Source organism: Platalea leucorodia (genome assembly GCF_965183815.1).
Source record: "Platalea leucorodia genome assembly, chromosome: 17".
NCBI lineage: Eukaryota > Metazoa > Chordata > Aves > Pelecaniformes > Threskiornithidae > Platalea > Platalea leucorodia.
In genome coordinates this window covers 2,054,840-2,079,191 of record NC_138839.1, presented here as the reverse complement: position 1 = coordinate 2,079,191, position 24,352 = coordinate 2,054,840, and the positions used below count along the sequence as shown (strand labels likewise).

Below are 24,352 nucleotides of genomic sequence, written 5' to 3'. Positions count from 1 at the left end.
TGATAGCTCTGTTAACTTTGGGATCTGTGATAATTCTACAAAAGCCATTAACAAAAACATTTCTCTTATATTTTAATCCACGTAAGGACCTTGTGGGTTATAAGGTCGTTAATTCTCCTGATGAGTATCATACAATTTCTATTTCAAGTAATAAATTCATTTCAGTTCCTAGAATAATTCAGGTCGGAGGGGACCTCAGAAGGTAGGGGGTTTGGTACAAGCTTCTGCCCAAAGCAGGATCAGCTCTGAATGCAGACCAGGCTTTCCCTTCGGGTGAGGAGTCTGATTCTTGGTAAACTGTTTGCACAGTTGAATACTGAGTTTCAGCAACTGTGTTTGGAGGTATCTCCTAGTCACTGACATATAGAAATGTTTGAGTAGTGTGTGCAGTGACTGTTTCCTAGCTGTGTACATTTTTTCTTTGGTTTAACCTTGCTACAATGCTGTTGCTCTCTGTGTAAAAACTAGGATAACTCCTTTGCTGTAGTTCTTTCTATTTTTTTTAATGTTACTGTTTCAGTTGCATGAACTCTTTCAGGGAGACCTGTACTAGGTGCTGTTATAGAGTTAACAAGACTATCTTATTCCTGAGAGACTTATGTTTAAGCTGTAGGATTTTATAGGTAGTGAGTAGATACAAGCAGAAAGGGAGAACTCTAATTCCTTCAAAAAAATAAAGGGAAAGGAGTATGCATGGTACATGCTTATTTGAAGAACATGTACTAACTAGAAACAGAAGCTGCTTAAGATTTTCTTCCATTTTTAAATGTATATATGTGTTCACTTACAGTTGAAGCAGGACTACTTACATTTCAGAGGCTACCTTACCCCATGGCTTTCACACTGAAAGGCAGACACAAAAAAGGCTTTTCTTTTTTTCTTTGACTAACTCTTCAGTATCTGCTTTGGATTCTAGAGTCCTCCAAAAATTCCATGTTTGAGAGTTGGGTGGGAGAAGATAGAAGAGGGCAGAGCACCATGACTGGGTGGTGATATTTTCTGCTGTCTGTGGTGTAAGATGTGTGTAGGGAATATCTACTTGAATACAGGTAAAAGGCTGCAGGGTTTCTTTTGTCATTGATTTTTTTTAAAACAGCCGGTAAAACCATAGTTATATCTGGAAAGGGTTATAGACTTGATACACTCGGAGTTTTGGCACTGTTAACCTTCTGTTAGAGCAGCATTTAGCAGACAGCTTGTGAGACAGAAGTCGACCAGTAGCTGTAGGATGAGTTTCTCATATTGTCACCTTATATGGAATAGAGAAATGAACCCAGGGTGTGGGGTTCAGTTTGCAGACTCCATAATGCTGATAACAGCAGTGAGTGGCAACAAGGAAACAAGTGTTGTCATGTAGACAGCTACATCTGAAAATACGAGTGAGATCGATAGATCTATCAACGTGCTTTTACAGGGTGGTCGTGATAGCAGACTACAGTCGTGAATTAGTATTCTGTTTTATTAGGTGCTTGTCACGCATACAGTGAGTTGCAGCAAAAAGCTGATATCTGCCCCCAGATTCTATTGGTAGATAACTCAGGCTTGCTGCTGAGTTGAGTCCAGCATCTACTGGGTTTGACACCTACTTGTTTCAAGTACCTTGTTCCTACTCCTCAACATGCATAGGATTAGTTCAGCTGAACAAAGGCTGCTATGCCATTCATATTTATACTCATGGTAGAACACTGAAGATGTAGTAGCAGTAATAGCTTCTTTTTACCAGATCAACAAGTGCGGAGAGAAACAGTTTTAGCTTCATCAGACCATCCCCAAATTAACTGCAGCAAGAGGTGTACCTCCAGTGTTAAAATGGTGTGTCTTGCCAGGAAAGTGTCATGAATGCTAACCTTTTTTCTGGCATCGTAGAAGACACAGCTTATGTGTAGGAGCAAGTAACCCTATAAGCTGAAGAGTTGTGGCTGGACTTCAACAAGTGTCAGAATCACAAATGTGCCTCGGTAAAGTGTCTAGTAAAAAGCGTATACAGGACAGAAAAGCTTAGAATGAGCCTTGGCGAGTCAGCTCTGTGTGTGTATGTAAATATAATTTTGGTATTAATTTGATGATTAATTTAAAGTAAAAAACGTTTATTTTGGGATGCACAAAATGAATACATAGAAATGTATGAATTTTTTTGTTCCGTCTAAAGCAGAATGTTTGCTCTGTATTCTTTTAACTAACTGTATACATCAGACAATGATGAAGGGATACAATTACGGAGACAGATAACAACATGTACAAGGATGTATATTTGGGGGGGGGACACAACACAGGGAGTATCTTTGATAACCTATTATCTCCCTCCCCTTTTAATCTAGTCAGTTTGAAATCTGTCCTAAGTGTATAACTTTGGTTTTGGTGACCCTAGCTGTGCTTTGTAATAAACATATTCTTCGTGAAATGAATTTCACCCGCTGATGTGCTCAAAAGTATTTCAGAGCCACAGGATACCCTTTGAGATACTTCCCATTTAAATGTGGAAACAAGTGATTTTAATGACACTGAATTTGCACAGAATTAATATTGCTAAGCACTACTGTCCCATATATGAAGTTGCTATGCATTTGGCTCTGTGTATGGGTATTGCTTCATTGACTGACATGCTCCCTCTCAACAGAGGAGATTTTGACAAGATAGAGAATGGAGAAGGTGGGGCTTGGTAAAAAGATAGTTGTAGAGAGGAAATGACTTCCCAAAGAAGCTGAATGAGGGACCAAAGCCAAGAAGAGAGGTACAACTTCAACCTGGCAGATGCTGTAACAGGGACATCTCTCAGTCATTTTTTGCTACAAATGTCTCAAAGCCCCCCTCTATTTCTACTCACTGTAAAGTAACAGTGATGCCTCATTGCCCTCTCTCTTTTAAAATAATGTCAAACTGGATCTGTGCTTTCACAACCAAACATGTTAGGGCAATGTTTCAGAGCTCAACTTGTAATTAGAAACTGAAGGAGACTCCCATAGATTCAGTTACCAGCACAAGGTAGGATCCCTGGTTTCTGTCTTGTGTGATTGCTGGTTTGGAGTGAGCCTTTGACCTGCGTTCTCTCAGGAAGGCATCCATCTGAAAGTTTTGGAAAGGTGAGTCTTCTGTGGCCAGTGGGCAGGAGATGGGTAAGGAAAGGGAAGGAGAATGCCAGACAGCGATGAAGAGATGCAGTACAGACAGCTGATGGCATGTAAGAGGAGAAATGAGCTTTAGAGGGCAAGAGACAGAACTGAATGAACAAGCCAGCGCCACAGCAGGTAGTTCTCAAAGCTGTCCTTTGGGAACGTAGCTGATACATTCACTTACGTAGAATGACTGAGTTAAGTGTATGTGTATATATTATAAGTGTGTGTGTGCGCATGCGCGTGTGTGTATAAAAAATTAAACCCAGCATGAGTAGTTTGGTTTCTGGAGAAGCTGTTGCTGGCAAAAGCATAGTTTTCTGTGATTATAGAAAATACTGGGGTGAGGGAAAGAAGAGTCGGTGGCTTCTGTTGTGTGAGGAGCTATCTGGATAAAAGCAACTGCTGAGGTCAGTCCATTGTATGTCATCTAGCTATGTTCCTGCAGTAAACAGTGTATAATAAACAGTTAAAGCAACTCCCATTATTAAAAAAAAAAAAATTGTCTTCTCCAGGTTTGCAACATGCAAGAGACCCTGGGAAGATACACCGAATACTTGTAACTCTTTTGCTCCTGGGAAGGGCCATCGCATCCATTCTATCAAGACTGAGCTCAGTGGTAGTTCTTTCTCCACACTGATACTATAAACTTTATTCTTCAATGCATGGAATATGTGTCAGCGGGATTAAACCAGGACAGTCTCCTGAATGTGGAACTGCAGAGAAGGCATTGGCTGTGACTTCCGAAGTAAGCCAGCAGCATCCTGAAATTCTTGATTTTTCTCAGATACTGTTATTAGTCAACTGACTCTTTCTGCAGATAGCTGTTCTGAAATACTTTGACTTGGAGCAAGCACTGTTGCTAGGCTGCTCTGAAAGCTCGAGATGGCTCTGACTTCTCCAAAATCTGTAGCAGGGGATTTGACACAAAAAGAAGAACTCATGCTCCATGATGGAAACTGTTTCCATTTCCTCTCTGCGAACATCATCACAATAGGTAAGTGAAAGGTTACCATCCTTTCATCTCATAATTTGGTATTGAAAATACTTTTTTACTCCCAATTTACTTTTATTGTATTGAGATTTCATATGGGATTTCTAGATTTCCTTAAATTTGTTTGAGAGAATTGTGCTTATATATTCCTCAGTCTCTTTTTTTCTGTGTAGTTGGTATGATGACTAGAGTTTGGGTGAAGTGTGTTTAAACAAACAAAAAAAACCCCATAATCAAACCAAATGCTTCCCCTAGCCCCGCCCCCCCCAAAACAAACAAAAAACCCCCAACAAACAAACAAAAAACCCCACCCTCACCCCCCAGAAAAAAACCCAGCAAATGAAGTGTCACTACTCTGGCCTGTGTTTGACTTGTTCTGGTAGTGTCCAGGAGTTGGTGGCATATATGAGACTGTAAACACCTGATATAGGCCGGGAAATAAATGAGATGGTAATGGAAGGCAAAAATTGTAGCAAGTTTAAATAAAATACGGAATATTGCCTTATACAATAAGGATATCTCTGAATCAGTATTTCTTATGGCCTTGCTTGTACACACAGTCTGTGATGTTTGGGTCATGGGAAGGGAACTTCATGTGTAGAATCGCTAAAATTTTCTCATCACATAGTCTTAGACTGGAGGTTTTGCATGATCAACTTTACATTTGCAGTCTTAGGAAAGTTCAAACTGCTTTTATTTGTTTGTCAGCATGGTGTTGTGTTCACCTACTAGTAGCAAACCCCCCAACATGCAGGAAGACATGATTAAAACTGAGCCCTTTTTTGGCTCACTGTTTTAAACTGACACCTAGACTAACCCCCAACCCTTAAACTCTCTTTTCAACTAAAAACAGTTAGTTCCTTGGTGATTTTAATGGAGGGTGAAATTTATGTGTGTATTTTAGAAACTATTTTGCATGAAGGAACTCCTTGCTTTCTCAGTGTTCATTAAGTACAGTATGAATTCTTATGAGAACTTTTGCTGCATGATAACATAAGATTATGACTCTGTTACCAGTGTTTTCCAAGACGTGCTAGACAGCATAGTATCTTCATGTAACTGGTGACGTTTATACTTGAATAAATGACTGGAGTGTTTTTGAGATGTGCTTAAATAGATGGGAAATTGACTCCCAAGTTAAGGAAAAATACAAATATTTACTCTCATCTAATGTGCTGATTACAATCTTGATTTGTTGTCTTCTGTGGCTGTAAATAATAATGGTACAGCAAAATTCACTGGTGCATTTGAAGGACAACATAAGAGTACTCTTATTTGCCAGACCTTCAAACAGTGCAAGTTTGTGTTGGTAACAAACTGGCTCCGAATCATTGTCTGAGTTGTGGCTTAAGTGGGGTATGCACATTTCCCATAAAATGCCTATGATCCCTTCTGGTCTTTAACTGAATCTCTCATGGCAGGGAATGTTTCAATTATTGGTTTGCTAAATACGTGAAGTTTAAAATGTCTTCAAACATCAATAAGCATATTTGGAGATACATACCTATCTGCTTTTGAAACCACAGATGACGTGCATATCATCCATGATTTGTTAACAAAGAATCATAACGTCGGTGCCTTTACAGAAACCAACAGATGCCTCTCTGTTCCTGGCTGTGTGCCTTCCATTGTATCTGTAAGAATGTCAGGTCTATGTGTTTGAAGAGTAACAGATTTCCAATGTAAGCAGGTTTTCAAGTATAAAACCAAGCAGCTGTACGCAGAAACTGCACTCGTGCTTTTAGATTTTTGTGTCCAAATGCTGTGGTAACCCAATATTAGACTATTTACTTATTCTTATCCTTTCTTGTCCTCAACAGAAAACAGGTATCCGGTTTAGTTTGAAAATGTGGCTAATAAGTTAACATTCTTCTGAAAGAATGCAACCCTGCCCATTTTAAATTTGACCATTGCATTTTTAGCTGCCTCCTAATGCTGGTTAGCAGAGATGTTTTTCTGAGAGATGCATTAATTAGCTGGAATATCTTCAATGAGTAGTAGTTTGGTGGCTTGTAGCTCCCTTTGGCAATTAATGTAGATTGGAAACAATATATCTAAAAATTAAGCTGACAAGACATGTAAACACAGATGAGAGAGAGAGAAAAGGAATAGAAGTCTTAAAGTCTTGGTGGTTTAAGAGATAAGCACTGGAATTTAAAAGGAATGTGTATCACTTTTCTCTGCAAGACAGGCAGACAGAAGATGGCCAACAAGAACTGGCTTTTGAATGTAGGTAGAAATGAGATCTGCCATTTATTAAATGGTATCAATCATATCCCAGTTAAGCATCATTTTTAGGGTTTAATCCAGGAACCGGTAGAGATCAGGATTATATGTAGCAGTAGGAAAGAGATCCATATTTTCATATCTGGCATTGCAAGTTTTATTTCCATAGATCTCTGAAGCATCTTGTGCTGGTCATTGATCCTAAAATAGGAAAGTCTTTAGATTGCAATTGTGTTCTTAAGAACGGTGGGTTTGAGAGGGAGGAGGATTGTAGGAGAGAGGATAATTTATAAGAATTACAGAATTCGGTCTATGCAGCTTTGCTAGAACAAACGTTTGTCTGTTGAATTCCTCTTAAGAAGGCAGTGAGGTATGCTGAATCTTTTTGTAAACAAAAAATGTTTTTCTTGCCAAGGCAATTCATACTAATAAGAAAGAAACAGTGGTAGCCCTGTAACTTAGCATTATCCTTTTTGTGGGTGATTCTAGTGAAGTTGCCTATCAACTATTTTTCGGCTTTCAACCAGGCTCCTTTATTCAGCAGCAGCAAGTGCTCCTAAATATTTTAGTTAATCTTTACCAGAAATATTCCAGAGGGAAGGCTAAATGCTGGGAAAACCAGGAGGAATCGTTGCAGTAGGATGCAGCTATGAAGGCCACAAGAACAGCAAGGAAAACCCAACCTCTTTCTCAAAGCAAAACGTTTTGGGCCACATTTTAAAAAAAGTAAATTAGTATAATAGGATGAGATTGTAAAAACCAATTGCAACTTTTTTCCTTGATTCTTTCAAGTGCTTCTGGAAAATCTTTCTTGAAGTTGATGAGAGCAGGATTTATACTGCCTCAGGTTGTGGCTCTGTGCCATGAAGTTGTCTGAATTGAGCTGAGAGATACAAAGCTCAAAGAATAACTATTGTTAGCTGTTGCTCTCTTTGGAGTGTTGACAGATTGCGCAGAGGAAAATGAGCTCTTCTCTTGGGAAGCTCTGGAGATTACAGATGTGATTTTGCACATCAGGTGTTGACTGGAGGTTGGGCAGGAGGAGGGGAATTGCGTAACTGATGTCTGTGGCAGATGAATTTGTGCTACAGGAGAGATCTGAAGGAGGAGGAGCTGGTTTGTTGCATTTAAAATAAAAAAAGTTGATTTAGCCCAAGATTTTAATCAGGACTTCATGTATTCAACACAGGACTCATTTGCTTGAAATAAATACATTATCATTTACTGCCTACGGTCATGAAGTAGACAATGCTAAAAGTTTTGGCTGGGCTCTCATAGGAACTAGTTTCATAATTTTGGCCAAATTTCTAGCAATTGTGAGATCAATTTAGCTTTCTGCTGGCTTACAATTTGGGCTGATATGTATATTTTTTTACTAGCATTAATGGGGCTGAATATATTTGTATTGTAGTTGTATTAAAATAGCTTGTCAGTGAAAATATCCATAATTAACTGTCATTACACTAGTTCTTCTCTTTATCGTATCATATATTTAGTGATACTAGTTTTTTCCTAGTAGAATTAGCCATCATGTTTGATCATCGTCTAAATGTGCTTCTTGGGTTCACTGTATGCAATAATTATTAAAATATTCTATATTTTTTCTTCAATTTATGCAGGTAAGTGGTGCATTTGTTCACAAATAAATTATTCCAATGACTGCTTTTTTATTTTTTAAAAATAACCATAAAGCATATTCTTAATTGAAAGGTAATCTAAAGGAAATGGACAAATTTTTAACTTCCTGCAAACAGGAGCTAGTTTTGCTATTATGCATGTGTTAAATGCATACACATTTTTTTCAGCAGTGTTGTAGGATTTTTTTTTATTCTTTCAAAAGTCTGTTGAGCCTCTACTAGTGTCCTGTTTGCTTGTTGCAGCTTAGGCAAATGCCCAAGCGTTTGGCTGAATGAAGCTTGCATTGAGTGTCATGATCACTAGCAATGGAACGAAGCATGTGCTGAAGTACTTTGCTAAACTGGGACGTTCCTAAGAGGTGTTATTCTTAGCTGATGAATCTCTTGACTACTGAAGGCCTGTAGTGGGATCTTTAGCATTCTGATGTCCTCTCTTGCCTTTGCACAACTCTTGAGCTCTCCTGTCCTTAACTCTGCAAGCTGTTCAATTCATATCTTGTGTTCCTCAGCATGTGAAGATACGCTTGCTCATGTGCTCTGCAGAAGATTGCCCCAAAACTACTACTATAGTGTGTCAATAGAAAAAGAAATATTTAGAAAAATTGTTTCCTGTCTTTCACCTGCAGATCAAACCAACAATGATAACTTTTTTTCCTAGCTCTTTCTCACAAGTTGGTTTGCAAGGGGTTTGAGAAAGAAGAGTAGAAATTTAGAGGTGAAATAGGTGTATTACATCATCTGTCTGTTTTCTGGCACTACAGAAGTAAGAGGGTATGTTCCAGTTATTGCAATATTATATAAACTGACTTTTAGGGAATGACTTCTTATTTGTAGGATGAGTTGAAATTTGTTGCCTCCTCAACAAGAATTGTCCATTATATGCTTCTGTACATAAAGCTCTATCAGTGTGCATACGTAGGACAAAGTGCAAAGAAATAGCAGAAATAGCTGGAGGGAGAGAAAGTCTTCATTGTGCCTGTGCAGCACTTCCAGCATTCCAATGCAAGTGGGTCTGAACCTAAACAAAAGCTGGTCTGCAGCTCAGGAATCCTTTTGCAGACTTGTTCTGAACGCCTACTTGAGTTCGTTCTTACCTCCCTAATTAACTCTTTATATGACTCAGTTTAAATGCTGTGTAGTGCAGTGACAGCTTTTATCTTATTTTGCCTTTGTATTGTAATAAATGCTGAGCAATCTACACAGAAGTGATCATAATACTGTTGAGCCGTTGTCTTGAGTAGCCTGTGCTTTCAAATATGGTATTTCAGCTTTATCAAGTCTATGCTGTCAAATGTAACACTTCAGCTTTCTCATTTGGGTGAATATATCTGCAAGAAAACTTAGGAAAGGATGGAGCTAGAGAGTTAAATCCCTGGTTGGAATAAATCCATGCAGTTAAATAAATGCTCAATTGATCATTTGGTCCCATAGTATCATAGCTACCTCCAACCTGCTTCTGTACTGTACATATTAATCTTAGACGGCTTGAAACTCTTAGTGTTCTTCTGCAGTTTTCTGATTTGTTTCATCAGTTGAGACAAACAGTTATCAAAACTTTTCGCTTTTTTTGGAAGAAAAACTCTGCTTTTCTATGTAGGCTGTATATGGATGAGGAATAAGATTGCTATGTAAAAAGGAAATCTGAGTGGAATGCAATTAACGTTTACATAATTTTGCTGTATAATGTGATTCAACATTATTACAGCAGCATTGGGAAAGTCCAAAATCAAGGAGGTATATGGCAAATTCAGTAATCCTCTATTTTTCAAATCTGTTCTGGCATGTCTAGACTCACTTTTCCCTTGTAATCTGATGAAAGAGTGTTGTGCACAGACATGCAAAATCCTGTTTGCTTAGATATATAGTACATCAGATTAGCCTGGAGAAGTACTTAAGATGGCCTTCGGCATGTGGCTCTAACATGCTGCCTGTCTACATGAGCAGTGCTTCTGTCATGGCAGGGGGTTGGAGTAGGTGATCTTTAAAGGTCCCTGCCAACCCAAACCGTTCTATGATACAAGTTTAGCTGAACAACAGACACACAAGTGATATTGTGTGAATTGGCATCAGCTGTCTGAAAGTAACTTGAATTAAAGCTAGATTTCTGTGAAACTGCCATCAGTTAAAAATAAAATGTGAACTGATATTGTGGTTCTACTAGTTCTACATGTATTAGTGAGTGACTGAGGAATGGATACTGATTTTGGTTTTGTTTTTATTGATGCAGTTTGAATCAAATCTGAAAAGACACACTGTTTATTCCAAGTGTTTAAACTTAAACATGTCATTCTCCTTGATTTGGTACTATAGAGACAGTGGATACTACAAAATTCTGACACCAAATCCTGAAGTTTTTGCATAGTCTTAATGTAAAGAATTATGTTTTCAACACCTTTTTTCCTTCCTGAATGGAGAGTAAGGCTATAGCATAACGAACATTGCAAGCTGCTGTTTGTCCTCCTTTTTGCTGCAGAGGCAGAAATGAACAAGCAAGGCTTGCAGAACGCACTGTTGTTCCCTTTGTTGGCAATGTCAGCTTATACTAATTTAAAACGTTCATGAGTCCATGGACCGTTGTAATAAAGACATGAATCTAAGGATATAATACTGGACTGCTCAGTAGGCCCAGACTCTAGTTCTGATTCTGTTACTGATTTTTTTGTTTGACTCTTTTTGTAACTTCCCTTTGTCCTTCTGTTGTCTCTTATTTTGATTATAAATGGGAACTGCTATTCCTGCGCAAAAGTCACATTTGGGTCTTTATTACCTGTGCTGAAATACAAATAATGTTCAACCTAAACAATTCCGAAATGAAATAACTATAGTAAGCTCTTCTAGATGAGTGACACTTGTGGGTACGGGTATCATCTGCTTGGGAGCTGTCCTGCAAAATACAGTCTGTAGACTTCAAAAGAGTCTGAACCCTGGAAGTTCTGTGTAGCTAGAAATACTGAGTTAGGTAAAAATAAGTTTGGTATGTTATTTATTCTCTTGCCTGCCAAAAAACCAACCAACCAAAAAAACCGAAAAAACTCAAGCCACCCCATCTAGACATACAGAAATTTTAAAATTAGATTTAGATGTTTTTGTATTAAAAAAAAAAGCCATGATTTTTATGATGAAGGGCTGTCTAAGAAGTGAAGCAACTGTTGTATACAGCAAATGTTCTTTTAGCGCACTCATGTATTCTAGGTACCGGTTGGTTCCATTTAGGGATGCCTCATCGAAATCTATGAGTGACTGACATGCTATGTATGGGAGGGAAAAGGTGCTATTACTTTTGTCAGGTTAACATTTTAAAGTATTGGAGAAAGACCTAGAGTAGGGCTATCAGAAACATTGATTGAGCTGCGTGTCTGTGAACTGTACACAAGGATGGCAGCCAGCAGTTTCCAAATTCTGCTGCTTGCTTTTTGCAGTTGTCCTGGATGAGCTGAATCCTTGCTCCGTGCCTCACGAGATTAAAATGGAGGACAATAACAGACTGTCCGTGTAGCGGTCAGCTATATACGCCTGCTCCAGTGGATAGACGCTTCCTAGTCTGGGTAGAGAATTCCCCTGCAGTCCCTCTCAGACTAACGCTTCCCCTGTATGCGGGATTTCTATAATGTAAATTCTGTGCCTTGGGCGTAAGAGGATGATTTCTTTGGAAGTAAACTTGTGTGTATCTGAGGGGCAGAATTTGTCCTAGAATACATAAATTTTAAAAAAGGATATAAATACAGGGCTCAAAAGTGTTTCTGTGTGTACTGTACTGGATGAATTTCTATTGAGGCTTCTGGGTGAGTAACAAATTAACAGTATTAACTTCATTTGCAGAAGAGGTGTGAACATTTAGACATTCGTAAGTGTTAGACTTGTGCTGCAACTGATACACATGTCTGCAACTCTGAGCTTTAGCACTCTGAACCTCAGTACCCGACAGCTGGAACAGTAGAGCTGATAGATTGAGATGTATTTGTACAGTATTGCTGGAGCCCATTTCAGCCCAGAATTTCTCTGAGTTTAGGCATTTACTGCTTCCTAATGCAGATTCAGAATGTGACTGGCAACCTCTAGCCAGACTTCCAGTTTTTTAAAACAAAATTTGTTCTATTTGCAGGCATGTATGTTCAAATAAGCAGCCAAACATTTAGATAGGTGTTTTGCCTGGGAGATCAGAAACTGATGTATATTCATCTCAGGTGGTGCTGGTCTGGAGCAAATCTGAGGACTGATGAAACAGTGAAACTGAATCAATTTTCAGTGTGTGAAGAAGGCTGTTTTCTGTTGTCCATGCTCATGTAGCATTCTTTAATACTGTTAAAGTCTTAGAAAAATTGTTTGAAAGAACTCAGTCTTTGAGCTGGTTTATCTCCCATTAAGAGATGACAAAATTGTAAGAAGTTGTGCCATTTATGTAATGTAGTGTGCGTTGTAAAGGAGAAAGTATCTTGAATTATTTGATGACAAGAGCAACTTCTGGTCCTGAGGTCATTTTGCAATCCAAAAGGTAATCGTTGACTGTAACTTCACACTAGAGGGCAGCGGTGTTCTTAATTGTATCCGTACATTCGTTACGCTATACACATGCATGTTCCATACATGTATTACATACATCTGATGTAGGGCAGAGATGTGCGAATCATATATGATGAAGGTACCAGGGAGACATTTGGCTCAGTATGCAGTCCCTGCTTCCCTCCCGTCTCTCCACCAGAAAAGGGCTGAGCAGAAGGCTCAGTCTTCAGAGTCCAGGTTGAACCACTTCAGCCCAGGTTACAGGGCCTTAAAGTATTTGTTTCCAGCTGCAAAAGGTAGCTTAACAGAAACTTGAACAATCATTTTTGTGGTGTCTAGTTAGAGTTTCTCTTGAAAATTATTTCAGCAATCTTCACTTTAAAAAGAAAATGAGAAAAGTCACTAGAACTTAATATTTGCTTAAGTGTACCTCCCCAAAACTAAGATTTATAAAATCATTTGAAGTTTGAGTAAGATACAGATGATGGCATTTAAAGACAATGCTTAGTTACACTTTGTCACTTGTTTGCAACAAGTGATTCCATGTAAGCATCCCTGATCTGGGTTGTATTTCCACGTAATCATTCAATTAAAAAAAAATAAAAATCTTACAGCAATGCCCACAACTTAAGCCTTATTTTGCAGCTGACTGAGGAGTGTTAATCTGAGAATTTACAACAATAATGTTAAAAGTACTTGGCATGGTTTTATACGTAATAGCTACTGACTTTTATACTCATTGTATTAACCATTGTCATTATTAAAGGACCTGAATTGATGCTGAAGTGCACACGAGGATAGCTTAAGATGCCTGACCATAACTGAGCTATCAAATCACTAGGAAACCAGCATGAGAAAACAGACTGAAGGGAAGTAATAGTTGAAATTAATGAAAGCATTAGGAAAATTTAACTAAATGGAAAGTCTGGATTGATTGTAATTCACTTTGGTTATTTTTTGTTTTGTTTTGAGATATTCAAAGATATGTAAAGCAGCTAATTTTTATTTCAGATAATTTGTGCAAAAATTAATCTTACCGTATCTGAAACATTTAAAATGCCAAAGGGTCCAATAGGGTTCAAAAGTACTCTGATGTACTGCACTGAATGAAAATATTTCTTGAGGCTGCTAATGTTCGTGATGAACCAGTTAAAACTCATCTGACTAAGCATTTCAAGATTGCAATAGAATAAATCTGGAATATATCAGACCAGTTTAATGATCTTGATCTGTGCTGTCATGACACAAAAGCAACATAAATCTCTAAACTTTCTAGCTTGCGTTTAGACCAATGCAAGCACTCCAAACCCTGGATTCTCTCAGCTGTTATCTTCCTTTACCTATTTACAGAGTGGCCTTACAATACCACTATTCTGGTTTATATTTATTTCCTACCCTTCTGTAGGATAAATGATGATACAAGGCATAGCTCAATAGTAAATCTGGACCAAGCAGCGTACAAGGATCTTGCATTTCTTTTTGCCTATGCTGGGCATTGGTGTCTTGTCTTTCAGCTGATATGATTCATATATTCCTTTTTCCTGTCTTTGAGCAATGTATATTTGTTTTCTTAAGCATATTGGGTGGATCAAATGAGCTTTTTAAGCCTTGCCATTTTGCTCAAGTAGATTCAGTGGGCAACAAAAAACTGTCAAGCTTTCTAGATTCACTTCTTTCTTGGTTTTGTTTGCCTGTTTTTAGTGAAGTGTATTGTAATGTAGTTCTTGGTGGCTCTGTGCCAAGATGCCTAAAGGTGTTTAGTCTCCTATCTGCTGTTTAGGCATAGACATTCCCACTGAAATGTGTTGGAAGTTAGGAGCCTAAATGCTATTGAATTTGACACCCACAATGGAGCGGAGAGGTCTCCAGTTTGTCGTCTCCAATTCATACATCATTTGACCTTGGAGAGTGATTTTGTTTTGGAATCTTGAAATACTAATAACTACCCGTCTTTGTCTTAGTGGAGTTCTGTTAGGATAAATGCGTGGAAGCTTGTGAAACTGCCAGAAATAGCATAAAGAACCACAAAGGGACCATAAAGGTATTTCAGACAGAAGTCCGATTTGTTGGTTGTTCTCCGTTGTCAGTAGGAACGTTGCAGTTTGGCTGCGCCTCTCTGTGTGCTGTTGAAGTCATGCGACTGTAATAAAAAGGGGAGAGTTACTGGGATAGCCAATTTATATGCTAGCTTTCTTCTGTAGAAGTTAACTAGTGAAAGGAAGATAAAAGGTACTGACCGAACTCTGTTGCAGAATCAGTGTTTCTTCTGTACTGGGGGGAAAAAAAAAGCGGTGTACTACACATGTAGATATAGCCATATGTTAGCTTTAGAGCAGAAAGCTGCATCTCCGATTTTCACTTCCATAAAAATCATCAGGCCTTCACTTTAAAGTTTGAAAAGGAAAGTAACAAATCGCAGGTTTGATGGGTTAAATCTTTCTAATGAGCAGAAATTCAACTCGGACTGCCTTTTTTGAGGTGCTAAAGACTACTATATTACACCAAGACAATTTAAAGCTCTCTAGAGAATCTGTGAGCAAGTTATATTGCCCTTACAGAAATAACCAGTCTTGGAGAAGAGACTGACCAAGCCCCTCTACAGGCTTAGATGGCACCAACTGAGTAACATGCTATCAGTATCACAGTATTGTCTGATTCAAGCTACCGCTGTGATGTTAATGGATCTATTTTTGTGTCACTTGTGGGAGAAGTGGAATTATTTTGTTGAGGTAAAGCCTGAGGCATATTAAATTTTTGGTGTGCTGGTGTTAAGAGCTTTTATGGTTGAACATGGATTAGAAACTACATCACCTGAATGTTATCATCTGTTTCTTCTTCCACCTCCACCAAAATCTTCCCCCTCAAGTTTTCTTGCTCTTTCTCTTGTATATCTGTTGCTGCCTGTAAAGATTTTAGAAGTAGGTAGTAGGAAATGGGACGCTTCAAGCAGAATAAATAGTACTGTTTGCACACACGTTCCGGAGCCTAGGATGAGAATCTTGCAATGCAATGGTCTGTATCGCTATTGCCATCTACTGGATGAATGCACAAATGCTAAGCTGGCATCATGAGCCTAACTAAACCTAACTAAAAAGGAGAGAGAGGAGACTTTGGAATGAGAAGTTACGTATGGTTATTAAACAGCTCTTGTGAAGAGTATGGTGACAAAAAATATGATGCATAAATGTGGCTCTTCTACCGGATATGACCAGTACTGTGCAGGCGTCCTGTGAAAGAGAAATCACAGAAGACTCCACTGCATGTGTGCTCGTATTTACATAGCCTCCAAACATTCACTTCATCCTTCTAGAACGCAGGTTCGGAAAGTTTCATGCTGCCTCGGAACCAGTGCTGTTGGAGTACTGTTATTCCTAGAGCTTTTGTACTGGGCATCACTTGATGGTTATTACCTAGAGCAACTGCTCCTGTGCTCCCTCAGAATTGCTGCTAGTTGCAAGGCAGAATAAAAGTTCTTGATAGGTGTGAGTATCTGGTAGCAGGGAATTTACATTTCTTTGTACTTTGCTTCTTAGAAACTAGTGAAATAAAAATAATGCCAGTCAGATGGTTAGAATAAGTGCAGTATGTTTAGAGGCAGTAAACTAAGTTCTGGATTGACTGAACCAGTGCTGGAACAATCAGAAATAAAGTCTTTATAATGCTGTGAGGGGAAAAATATGTTCCTTTCATTCATTTGGATGGGTGTTTAGCCTGTGTGTTTGTCAAAGGGGGGCTGGGGGGGGGGTGGACATCCAGTAATCTTTAGTAAAGTTCAACTATATTGGCATTATCTGTGGGAAGTTCTTAAGATGCAGCCATTAGCTGTGCATAAGTCTGTCAATCAAATCAGCTCAGAAGGATGCTGTTCTTGTAGGCACTGTAAAGGAAAGCTGAGTCTCTCCCTCTTACGTTTTCTCACAAGTAAATTATTTGTGCCGTTGTGTCTTACAGCATGGACTATTGGCTTCAGTTTGCATTTGGAGCTTGGCAAATGGCTTTTAAAATCCCAGCCATCTCTGACTGTGTGATACTCTTAAACCTGCCTGGCTTTAGATATTGCTTGCCTCCCAAAACATTTAAATGCTCTTCATCTACAAGCAGTTTCCTTTTTATCTTTGTTCACATCAGAATCTTATCTGTCAGTTCGATCTGAGGTTAAATACTTCATCAGAGAGAGGAATGCTTTGTTTCTTGAGAGAACAAATAACTTCAGTTGTCTTCTGAAGCAAATCATAGTGGTTTTCTACAGTTAATTAACTATAAGGAACTGCGTTATGTGTGGCTGCTGCTGTCTTCTAGGCGAATCCAGTATTCTTCAGCTGCATCACTGGCAATACAGTAAAAAAAGAGAATACTCTGCTTCTGAACGCATGATCTCAGAGACACAAATCATGAGTTAAACCTGTGTAGCCAATGTGAAGAGAAGCCGTTCTGTTATGGACCTTTTCTGCTGAAAATGCCCTGCACAAAATAGAAGAGCTGTGAACGGTTTATAGAGAAGAGTGAATTAAATTTTTTTTGCAATATTTTAAGGTTTTGTTAATTTTTTTTTCTCAGTGTGAAACAGGCTCCTTAGCTAGTGATCAGAATGAGTCTCAAGGATCATGCTTGCAACGATGGGGAACCCTATTGCTTCTTTGAATGTTTGAGATTCAGTAGTGTTAAGCCAAAATTACCTTAAATGGTGAAAGAGATCTTTCTGAAAAAGATATTCTTCTGAGTTGGTCCAGATGCTATTGCTGAGAAACTGTTACCTCTAATGATGAGCGAAGTTCTACTAGCAAATGTGTGTTCCTTTTTTCTTTTTTTTCCTCCTCTGTAACTCCTGGGAGGGTGCCTGAACAGCGTCCTCTTAGATGAGGAAGAACAGAGCCATGCGACAGCACGGTAAGAGCCTTCGCAGAGAGTGGGCCTAAGCAGCCCTGTGAAGGGACTTCTGTCATGTGCAGTGTTGGTAACTACAGAGCTGGAGCTTACCTCAGCAAGTGCTTGGCTCTGCTAGCGACATCTCAGATATTTGTGTTGGTTTTCCTTTAACATGGCCCTTACCTCAAGTAACAAATAAGGCTTCCTTTATCCTACTATGAGTGTTCCTTGGCATGTATTTTAAATACAGAAATGTTAACAGGTTCAGTCCTTTATTTCGTTTTACTATAAGAAGTTCCTCTCTTCCTTTGATATTGGGTGGAGTTTGGGAGACGCTTCTCTGGGAGGAAATAAAGAGCCAAGGTTCAGGCCATAAGCTCACCAAGGATCTGAATCTATTAGAACCTATTTTGGCATTTTACTGAATTTTATACGATGTCATCATGTTGATCTGCCTGTGTACCTTTTCCTTGTATTTAAAACTTTTCATTTCATGCTTTTAAATATTTGAGTGTTGTGAAGAACAACATTGCACTGCACTATATAATTGTGAAACAATATGACAGATATAAATCAGGTTTTTAATATTTCATTTTGGCCATTTCCATAATGATTTGATCAGAACAGTCTCTGAATAATACTCACTTAACCAAGTCTAGGGCTAATATTCTAAAATTTAATGAAGAATTGAGACCAACTGTTTAAACCACTCAGAAGGTATGGTTTGATTTATTTTTTCAATAGTCATAGGACATGTAACTGTAGACAGTCAACAAAATAATTTAATCCAATACTCTACCACTTGCCAGAACCACTGGTATTTTCCCTGAATCTTTTTCCCTCCCTGAAATGCTGAAGTTCCAGACAATTGTCTCAGTAAAAAAGGAGAAGACAAAAGATTTTGCACCTGTTTAGAGACCATCCTAATACCCTTAACTCTGGTGTATCTCTTACTGAATGGGAAGGGGGGGTGTTGGTTCCTAGTAGGCTAGCAGGATTTGTGATTGAATCTAAGGAAGAAAAAACTTCAGGTTTGTGTCACAGTGAACGAACTTTGTGCTTACCTATGCAGGCACTTAGAATGTGCAAGACCATTAGTGAAAGTCAGAGGAAAAGCATTCCAAGAAAGTGTGCTCCAGCACAAGAGCACACTGCGATAGTGGCAGGGGTAGGAGCTGGGTTGCTGTCAAGACCAAGCTTAAAAATCAAGAAATGGAGCTTAATGAAAGTTCAAAATGGTCATTTGTTAGAAGCACTGCATTCAGATCCATGATTGCAGAACAGGTTTTGTTCTTATCATTTACTAGCAGAAATAAGGAATAGATGGACAACAAAGTACTATTTGAAGGCGGGGGGGGGGGGGGGGGGGGGGGAATGGTCTGTGCTTAATCCGGCATGCTGTCCTCCAGAGGAAAACGGTTACTTAGGAAAATCTAGTTCTTTTGACTCATTTTTCTCATGCAGCTCTAGGTAAAAAATGGCATCAGAGAAGTTTTATTGTGGGCAGGGACTAAAAAGTTAAAACTCTCTCTTAAGAGATGCAAATATCTACAGCATATAGTGTGCCCAGGAAAACACTAAACTTGTGAAAACCTTTACAGTCCTGGTTGATTATACTGAACTGGCTATGGGGTGGTGTTAAACTGTGCTGCTTTATTAGAACAGGTGATTGAGAAAAGTGGAGCAAGATCGTCCTTTCTTACAGGACTGTAAATTTGCAGCAAAGGAACAAACGTGATTCTGTTCCGCTACCTTGAAAACTCAAGTGTTTGGGGATGAAGGTGGTATATACAGGTGCATCCACATTTTATTTTTCTAGAGGCAGTGAACTTGTTTTCTTTGCAAATGATTTTGTTCTGTTATATTGGATGTTTGGGGTTAGAGGTTTTAAATACTCTACCTGAAGAAGCAGCAAGCATTAGTTTGGAGAATAAATATCTATTAGAGATCTCTAGACGTTTTAGAAGCCATTAGTGACTGGGGATCATGGTAAACTTAGAAAGTTCATAGGATTTGTGATCCTTAATCACTCTGGCATAACTGAAAAGGGACACCTCCTATGGTTGTAAGACATGATGGCTGTGGCAGTGTGTGACTGTAGTCCTTGTTAAGCAGAGGAAGAGAAAATCAGAGGAAATCTTAAAAGAAGGAACATGAGCATTAAACAGCTGTCATAAAGAATTCCCCTGTTGCCTTAGAGGAACAGACATTGCAGTGTCAACTGACACTAGAGATACCAAGAAGGAGATGCCAGTCGATGAAGAGTTAATTGTTTCAGCAAAAAGTAGTTTAGATAAAATCCTACCTCTTTTCTCTCCCCCTGCTTCCTCGGGTGTTGTATGCAGTAAAGGAGCTTGTACCATTGGAAAACTGACAGTGATTCCTCAGTGACTATGCTAATAAATGGGATGAAATTTAAACTGCCTTCTCACACAGACAGAAAGAGGGACTGGCAGAAGAGGGAGCAAGACGGAGGGAAAATGCTGAGTATTTTTACATTCTAACATAGGCAACAGGAAAAAATATTCTTATTTCTACAAGACGATGGATTTAGGAAGCCCAGCGCAGAAGCACAGTAGGTGGATTTATTATTTTTACCATATACACTAGAATTTTAGCTGAAGGATAAATTGTACTTGTGCTTATGGGCACAGTTGGTTTTTAGTAGTACTTTAACATCACGTTACTCTTCCTTTTTTCTCACTTGTTCAGAGATATTTATTTAGCTGTTTGACCCCGTTTGTTTAGAAGATAATATTTTTTAGACCTTATCAGCACACTGTCATTGCAAAAGCTCTTTTATCTCTAAGCAAGCATGTTTTATTAATTATGGCCATAGTATCTAGATGAATAAAAAGACTGTTAAGTAAATGAAACTCCATTCCACTTACTGTAAATGAAATATGTACTGCTTCAGGGAAATGGTAATGCTAAAGATAGGGCAATTCATACATAATTCTCTGACAAGTTTGTTTACTTCAGAGCCGTTTCATTAGCTATAGACATTACATTTAAGTGTACCTTGCAAACTTTACTGATGGAGGAAATGAAGGCTGGCTTTTAAATAAGAGGGACTACACCAGAATGCAGCGTGCTAAACTCTACGCATCGTTTCTTAATGTCATTAATCATTGCTATCTGGAATAGAACCATTTATGCTAACTGCCACGCAGTTCTGATGTACTTGCCTTCTCTCCGGGATTATACAGTACTTGTGCTCTTGTAGGTTATGCTGATCAGGTTTGATTGTGCAGTCACTCTTATCTCTGGCTGTGGTACATAGCTCGTTTAAGCCATTAACATGTTTAGATCTCAAACTTATTCTCCAGCGTTGTGTGGTTTTTGTGGTTCCATATATGCATATGTCAATGGCACGTTTTATGACAAAGCACATTTGTATAGAGGGTGATGTTACTTGTATCTTTGGTCTGTGTGAGGATAAAGCTATCACATCTTTAATGATGGTTGTAACGCTTCAGGTGTCCTATGTGACGAGCCATTTTCAGCTGATATTAGTCAACAAATGACAAGTAAATTGCAGCTAACACATGGAATGCATCTAACTGTTAAAAGCACCTGCAGGCATTCAAGTGCTGTGCAAGCCAGGTCCTCAGAAAATGTTATATGGGGAGATTAGAGTTTATTCTAAGCTCTACTGAACAACCACTTAACTGTCTTGCAGGGTGCAGTGCTACCTTCTTTTTTTTGTGCCCCCAGAAACAGTGACCTTGGGGATATTCTTCCAGCGGAACAGTTCTATTCTTGCATTTTTCTTCTCTCTGTGGGCTTTATATAACCTTCCTCGCTCTTCTAGCATGGATTTGCCAGAGTACTATTGAGATGCTTGTGATTAATCTGCCACTGGAAGAGCTTTTTGTAATGGTGCAAGTACCAGATGTTAGATCCAAGCTTCGTACAGACAGGTAGGATAGGGATAAAGTCTGTATTCTCTGCATTGTGCATCATGGCCATGATGTCCGGTAGATTTGGTATCAGAGTGACTTGGCCAATATCTATCCTCAGAGAGTCTGTGCTGCATTCTTTATTGTCTGGTTTAGAACCTGATTTTCTTTCCCACTGTGAATTTAGGGGATTTGACCGATTGTGCTGTGTGCAGTTTGCTGTTTACTTCTCAGTAAAACTTGCTAACTGACTTCAAGTAACATCCAAGCTATGCAGATTTCCCACTTTGACCAGAACAAAGTTTGAGGCAACCACAGTAGTGTGAGGGAGTTGTGAAGGTCCCATGCTACATTTTTGTTGTGAAACATGCAGCATAACTAGATAATTTCGGCACAAGAGACAATTTCAGGACAGTGACAGATTGTTCCCATCCTTTTTTTAATGGAGAAATAAATATTATATCTGTCCTGAGCACCTGAACAGGTGATGCTTATGCTCTCGATGAGGTGCGCTAAAAAAAGTAAGGAGGCTTTGGCAATTCCCTGGAAGACACTAGCCTGCATTGGCATAGCTTTTTATGTTCATGCAGTGGATTGTGCCCTGAGCTCTTGTGCCTGTCTACACAGTGAAATGATTAAAGGTGTGTTTCCAGTTTCTGTGAAGATCGAACAGGGTGTGGATGTGCCGTTCTCTGTTTCTCTTCCTGCCCTTGACCGTGGTTGCTCTTTCTGGGGCTAATGCAGACCCTGCCGACCTGGATGGCAAAGCGGTCCTTGCCGTGGGGTGCAGCGAGGTGCGGGGCGGCAGCGCGGGCCCGCCGCACCTGTGTGGCGGGAGCGGGGTGCCCGCCTGACCACCGCTTCTCAGGCCCCGTCCAATGCCATTTCCAGTTTTGGTTCCTCAACACATGGGTGATGTTTCCAATTTGAGACTCCAGCAGCGCTTCAGCAGATGTTACGGGTCTGGAGCATATGATGTACAAGGAGAGAGGGTGAGGGAACTGGTCTTGGCTAGCTTGGAGAAGAGAAACCAAGGAGAAGCAATCGCGGCTTTCCGTTGCTAACAGGTACTTACAGAGAAGGTGGGTCCTGACTCTTCTTGGAGGGCCATAGTGAAAAGGCGAGAAGCAAAGGACACAAGTTGCCGCAAGGGAAACTTGAACGTGGTGGGGGTGGGCACAGACCTCAATGACAGTGATTAAGACCTCTTAAGTACTACACCAGGTTGCCTGAAGAGGCTGTGGGATCTCCATTTTGGAAGACTTTCAAAAGTCAACAGAACAAGTACGGAGCAACCCGACCTAAATCTGAAGTTTTAGCCCTGCCTTGAGCAGGTGGTTACCCTAGATACTCTCCAGAGGTCCCTTCCAACCCAAACTTATTTCAGCATTTCTGAAGAACAACATTGTAAGGTGATGCTTTTAACTTTTACCCCAAAGTTAATGTTACAGTAGAAATTATAATTAGAGTAAGATCTGGAATCCGAAATCCTATTTTCTAGTTTTTATATTCTATCTCTGCTATACGGTGATTCAGGAAACCTGTAAGTTTCATGAATGCTGTCCTAATTTCTCTGGAGAAGGTTTGACAACATGGCTCTTGGATCTTATAGCTCTTGTGAAGTTTAACTAAACTGAATTTGCGTCCTACAGCTGCTTTCATGTTTAGCCTGCCAGTATGCCTGTATTTTGGGATGACTTGTTTTTAAATTAAATTAGGAATAGTGGCCATTAAACAGATTGTGTCTGCTACATCTCTAGTAAGTGATGTGATTTTTATCAACAGGTGCAACCTATAGTGTCTTGAATTTCCTTACTCTTCCATCTAGCATCTGGGAAAAAGCAGCTCCCAAATATAGGTCAGGAAATTGCATTATTAAGTTTATGGATAATTAGTATGTTGCTGAGGAGCTAGGACACCAAGAATACATGTCATTGATTTAATTGTAACAGCAAAACACAAGCTAGGCTCCTTATCAGGCTGCAAACATTTCAGATTAAGTGGTCATCTTGTCAGTGCCATTGTTCAGAAGCCACCTGCAGCTTTGGCTTCTGCCAGTTACATGATAACAGTATAAAGCAGTTTTTTCCTTCTCTTTGAGAACTGGAGAAATAGTGAGTCTTGCTTTATTAATCTACCAACACTTGTATACAGTGGTTAAATAAGGTACACAGGCAGGTTTAAGATGACTTGGTACTTTTCTACCATTGCAAGGTCATATTTTCCAAACCAGGCAGGCCCAGCAGTAATAGGGAAACTTTCATGGTTACCTAGTTTTCTTCTGGAACTGATGCTAGAGATGCACGGTTTGTAAGCCTTTTTGTCTGCTAATAAATCCTCTCCCTGAAGGTGCAACATAACATGGTCCTTTTTGGTTTTGCTTTTGTCTGAAAAAATGCTTTACAGGTGGTAGGCACTTTCCCTTCAATGCATTCCCATGTCTGTCTTGGAAGGAAACAGATTCCTTCAGTATGAATCTTTCATTTGCTGTGGACTGTAAGGCTTGATAAGTTAATTTTTCTAAAGATTCTTAGAGGGAAGGTATTTTATAAGGAAAAAACACGAACGCTAACAGTGAGGGAGATGTGAAGTTATTATATATTGATTTCTAATAAGCTAGAGGCATGGGAGTGCTGAAAATGTATAGAAGAATCAACATGCACATGGAAAACATTACAGTGGAAGTATCCTTAAGTCATTATTCTGTTGCATCGTGTTTTAAGCAGAAAGACTGGTCAAAAAGTTGAAATAACAGCTCTCAGATGGAATAGTCCAATGTGGACTTTTATTGCAGTGGCCCTCATGGCACTTTTGTCAGTGAAGACTTCTGAGAGGAAGAAAGTTACCATTTAAATGCGTTCTTCCTGCTCCAGGACCATCTGCCTCCGTTAGGAATTTGGGATTGTGGTGCACGGTTTTTGTTGTCACAAACTTTTAAAAGGTAACAGTTCAACTTGCTTGGTGTAAATCAGGAGATTGTCTGCATCTCAAGAAAAGGGCAGAATATTAAGATAATGAGTACAGTAAATGGACTTAGACTGACTTGCTGGATCTGTAAAGGTAATGAAGCTTTTATGCATCCATGGGATGAAACTAGAAGCAGTGCTGCCAAGCCGA

At 39.2% G+C, this 24,352-nt stretch overlaps 1 protein-coding gene across 1 annotated transcript in view; it reads left to right on the top strand.

Annotated features, from left to right (window-relative positions):
• Nucleotides 1-24,352, top strand: part of PLCH2 (phospholipase C eta 2) — a gene marked incomplete at both ends in the record, with an annotated part of 126,733 nt that overhangs the window by 17,900 nt on the left and 84,481 nt on the right. Inside the window, one exon of the mRNA XM_082328908.1 lies at nt 3,626-4,107. Within this exon, the coding sequence (XP_082185034.1) occupies nt 3,996-4,107 (112 nt within the window). The remainder of the gene's footprint in view (nt 1-3,625; nt 4,108-24,352) is intronic.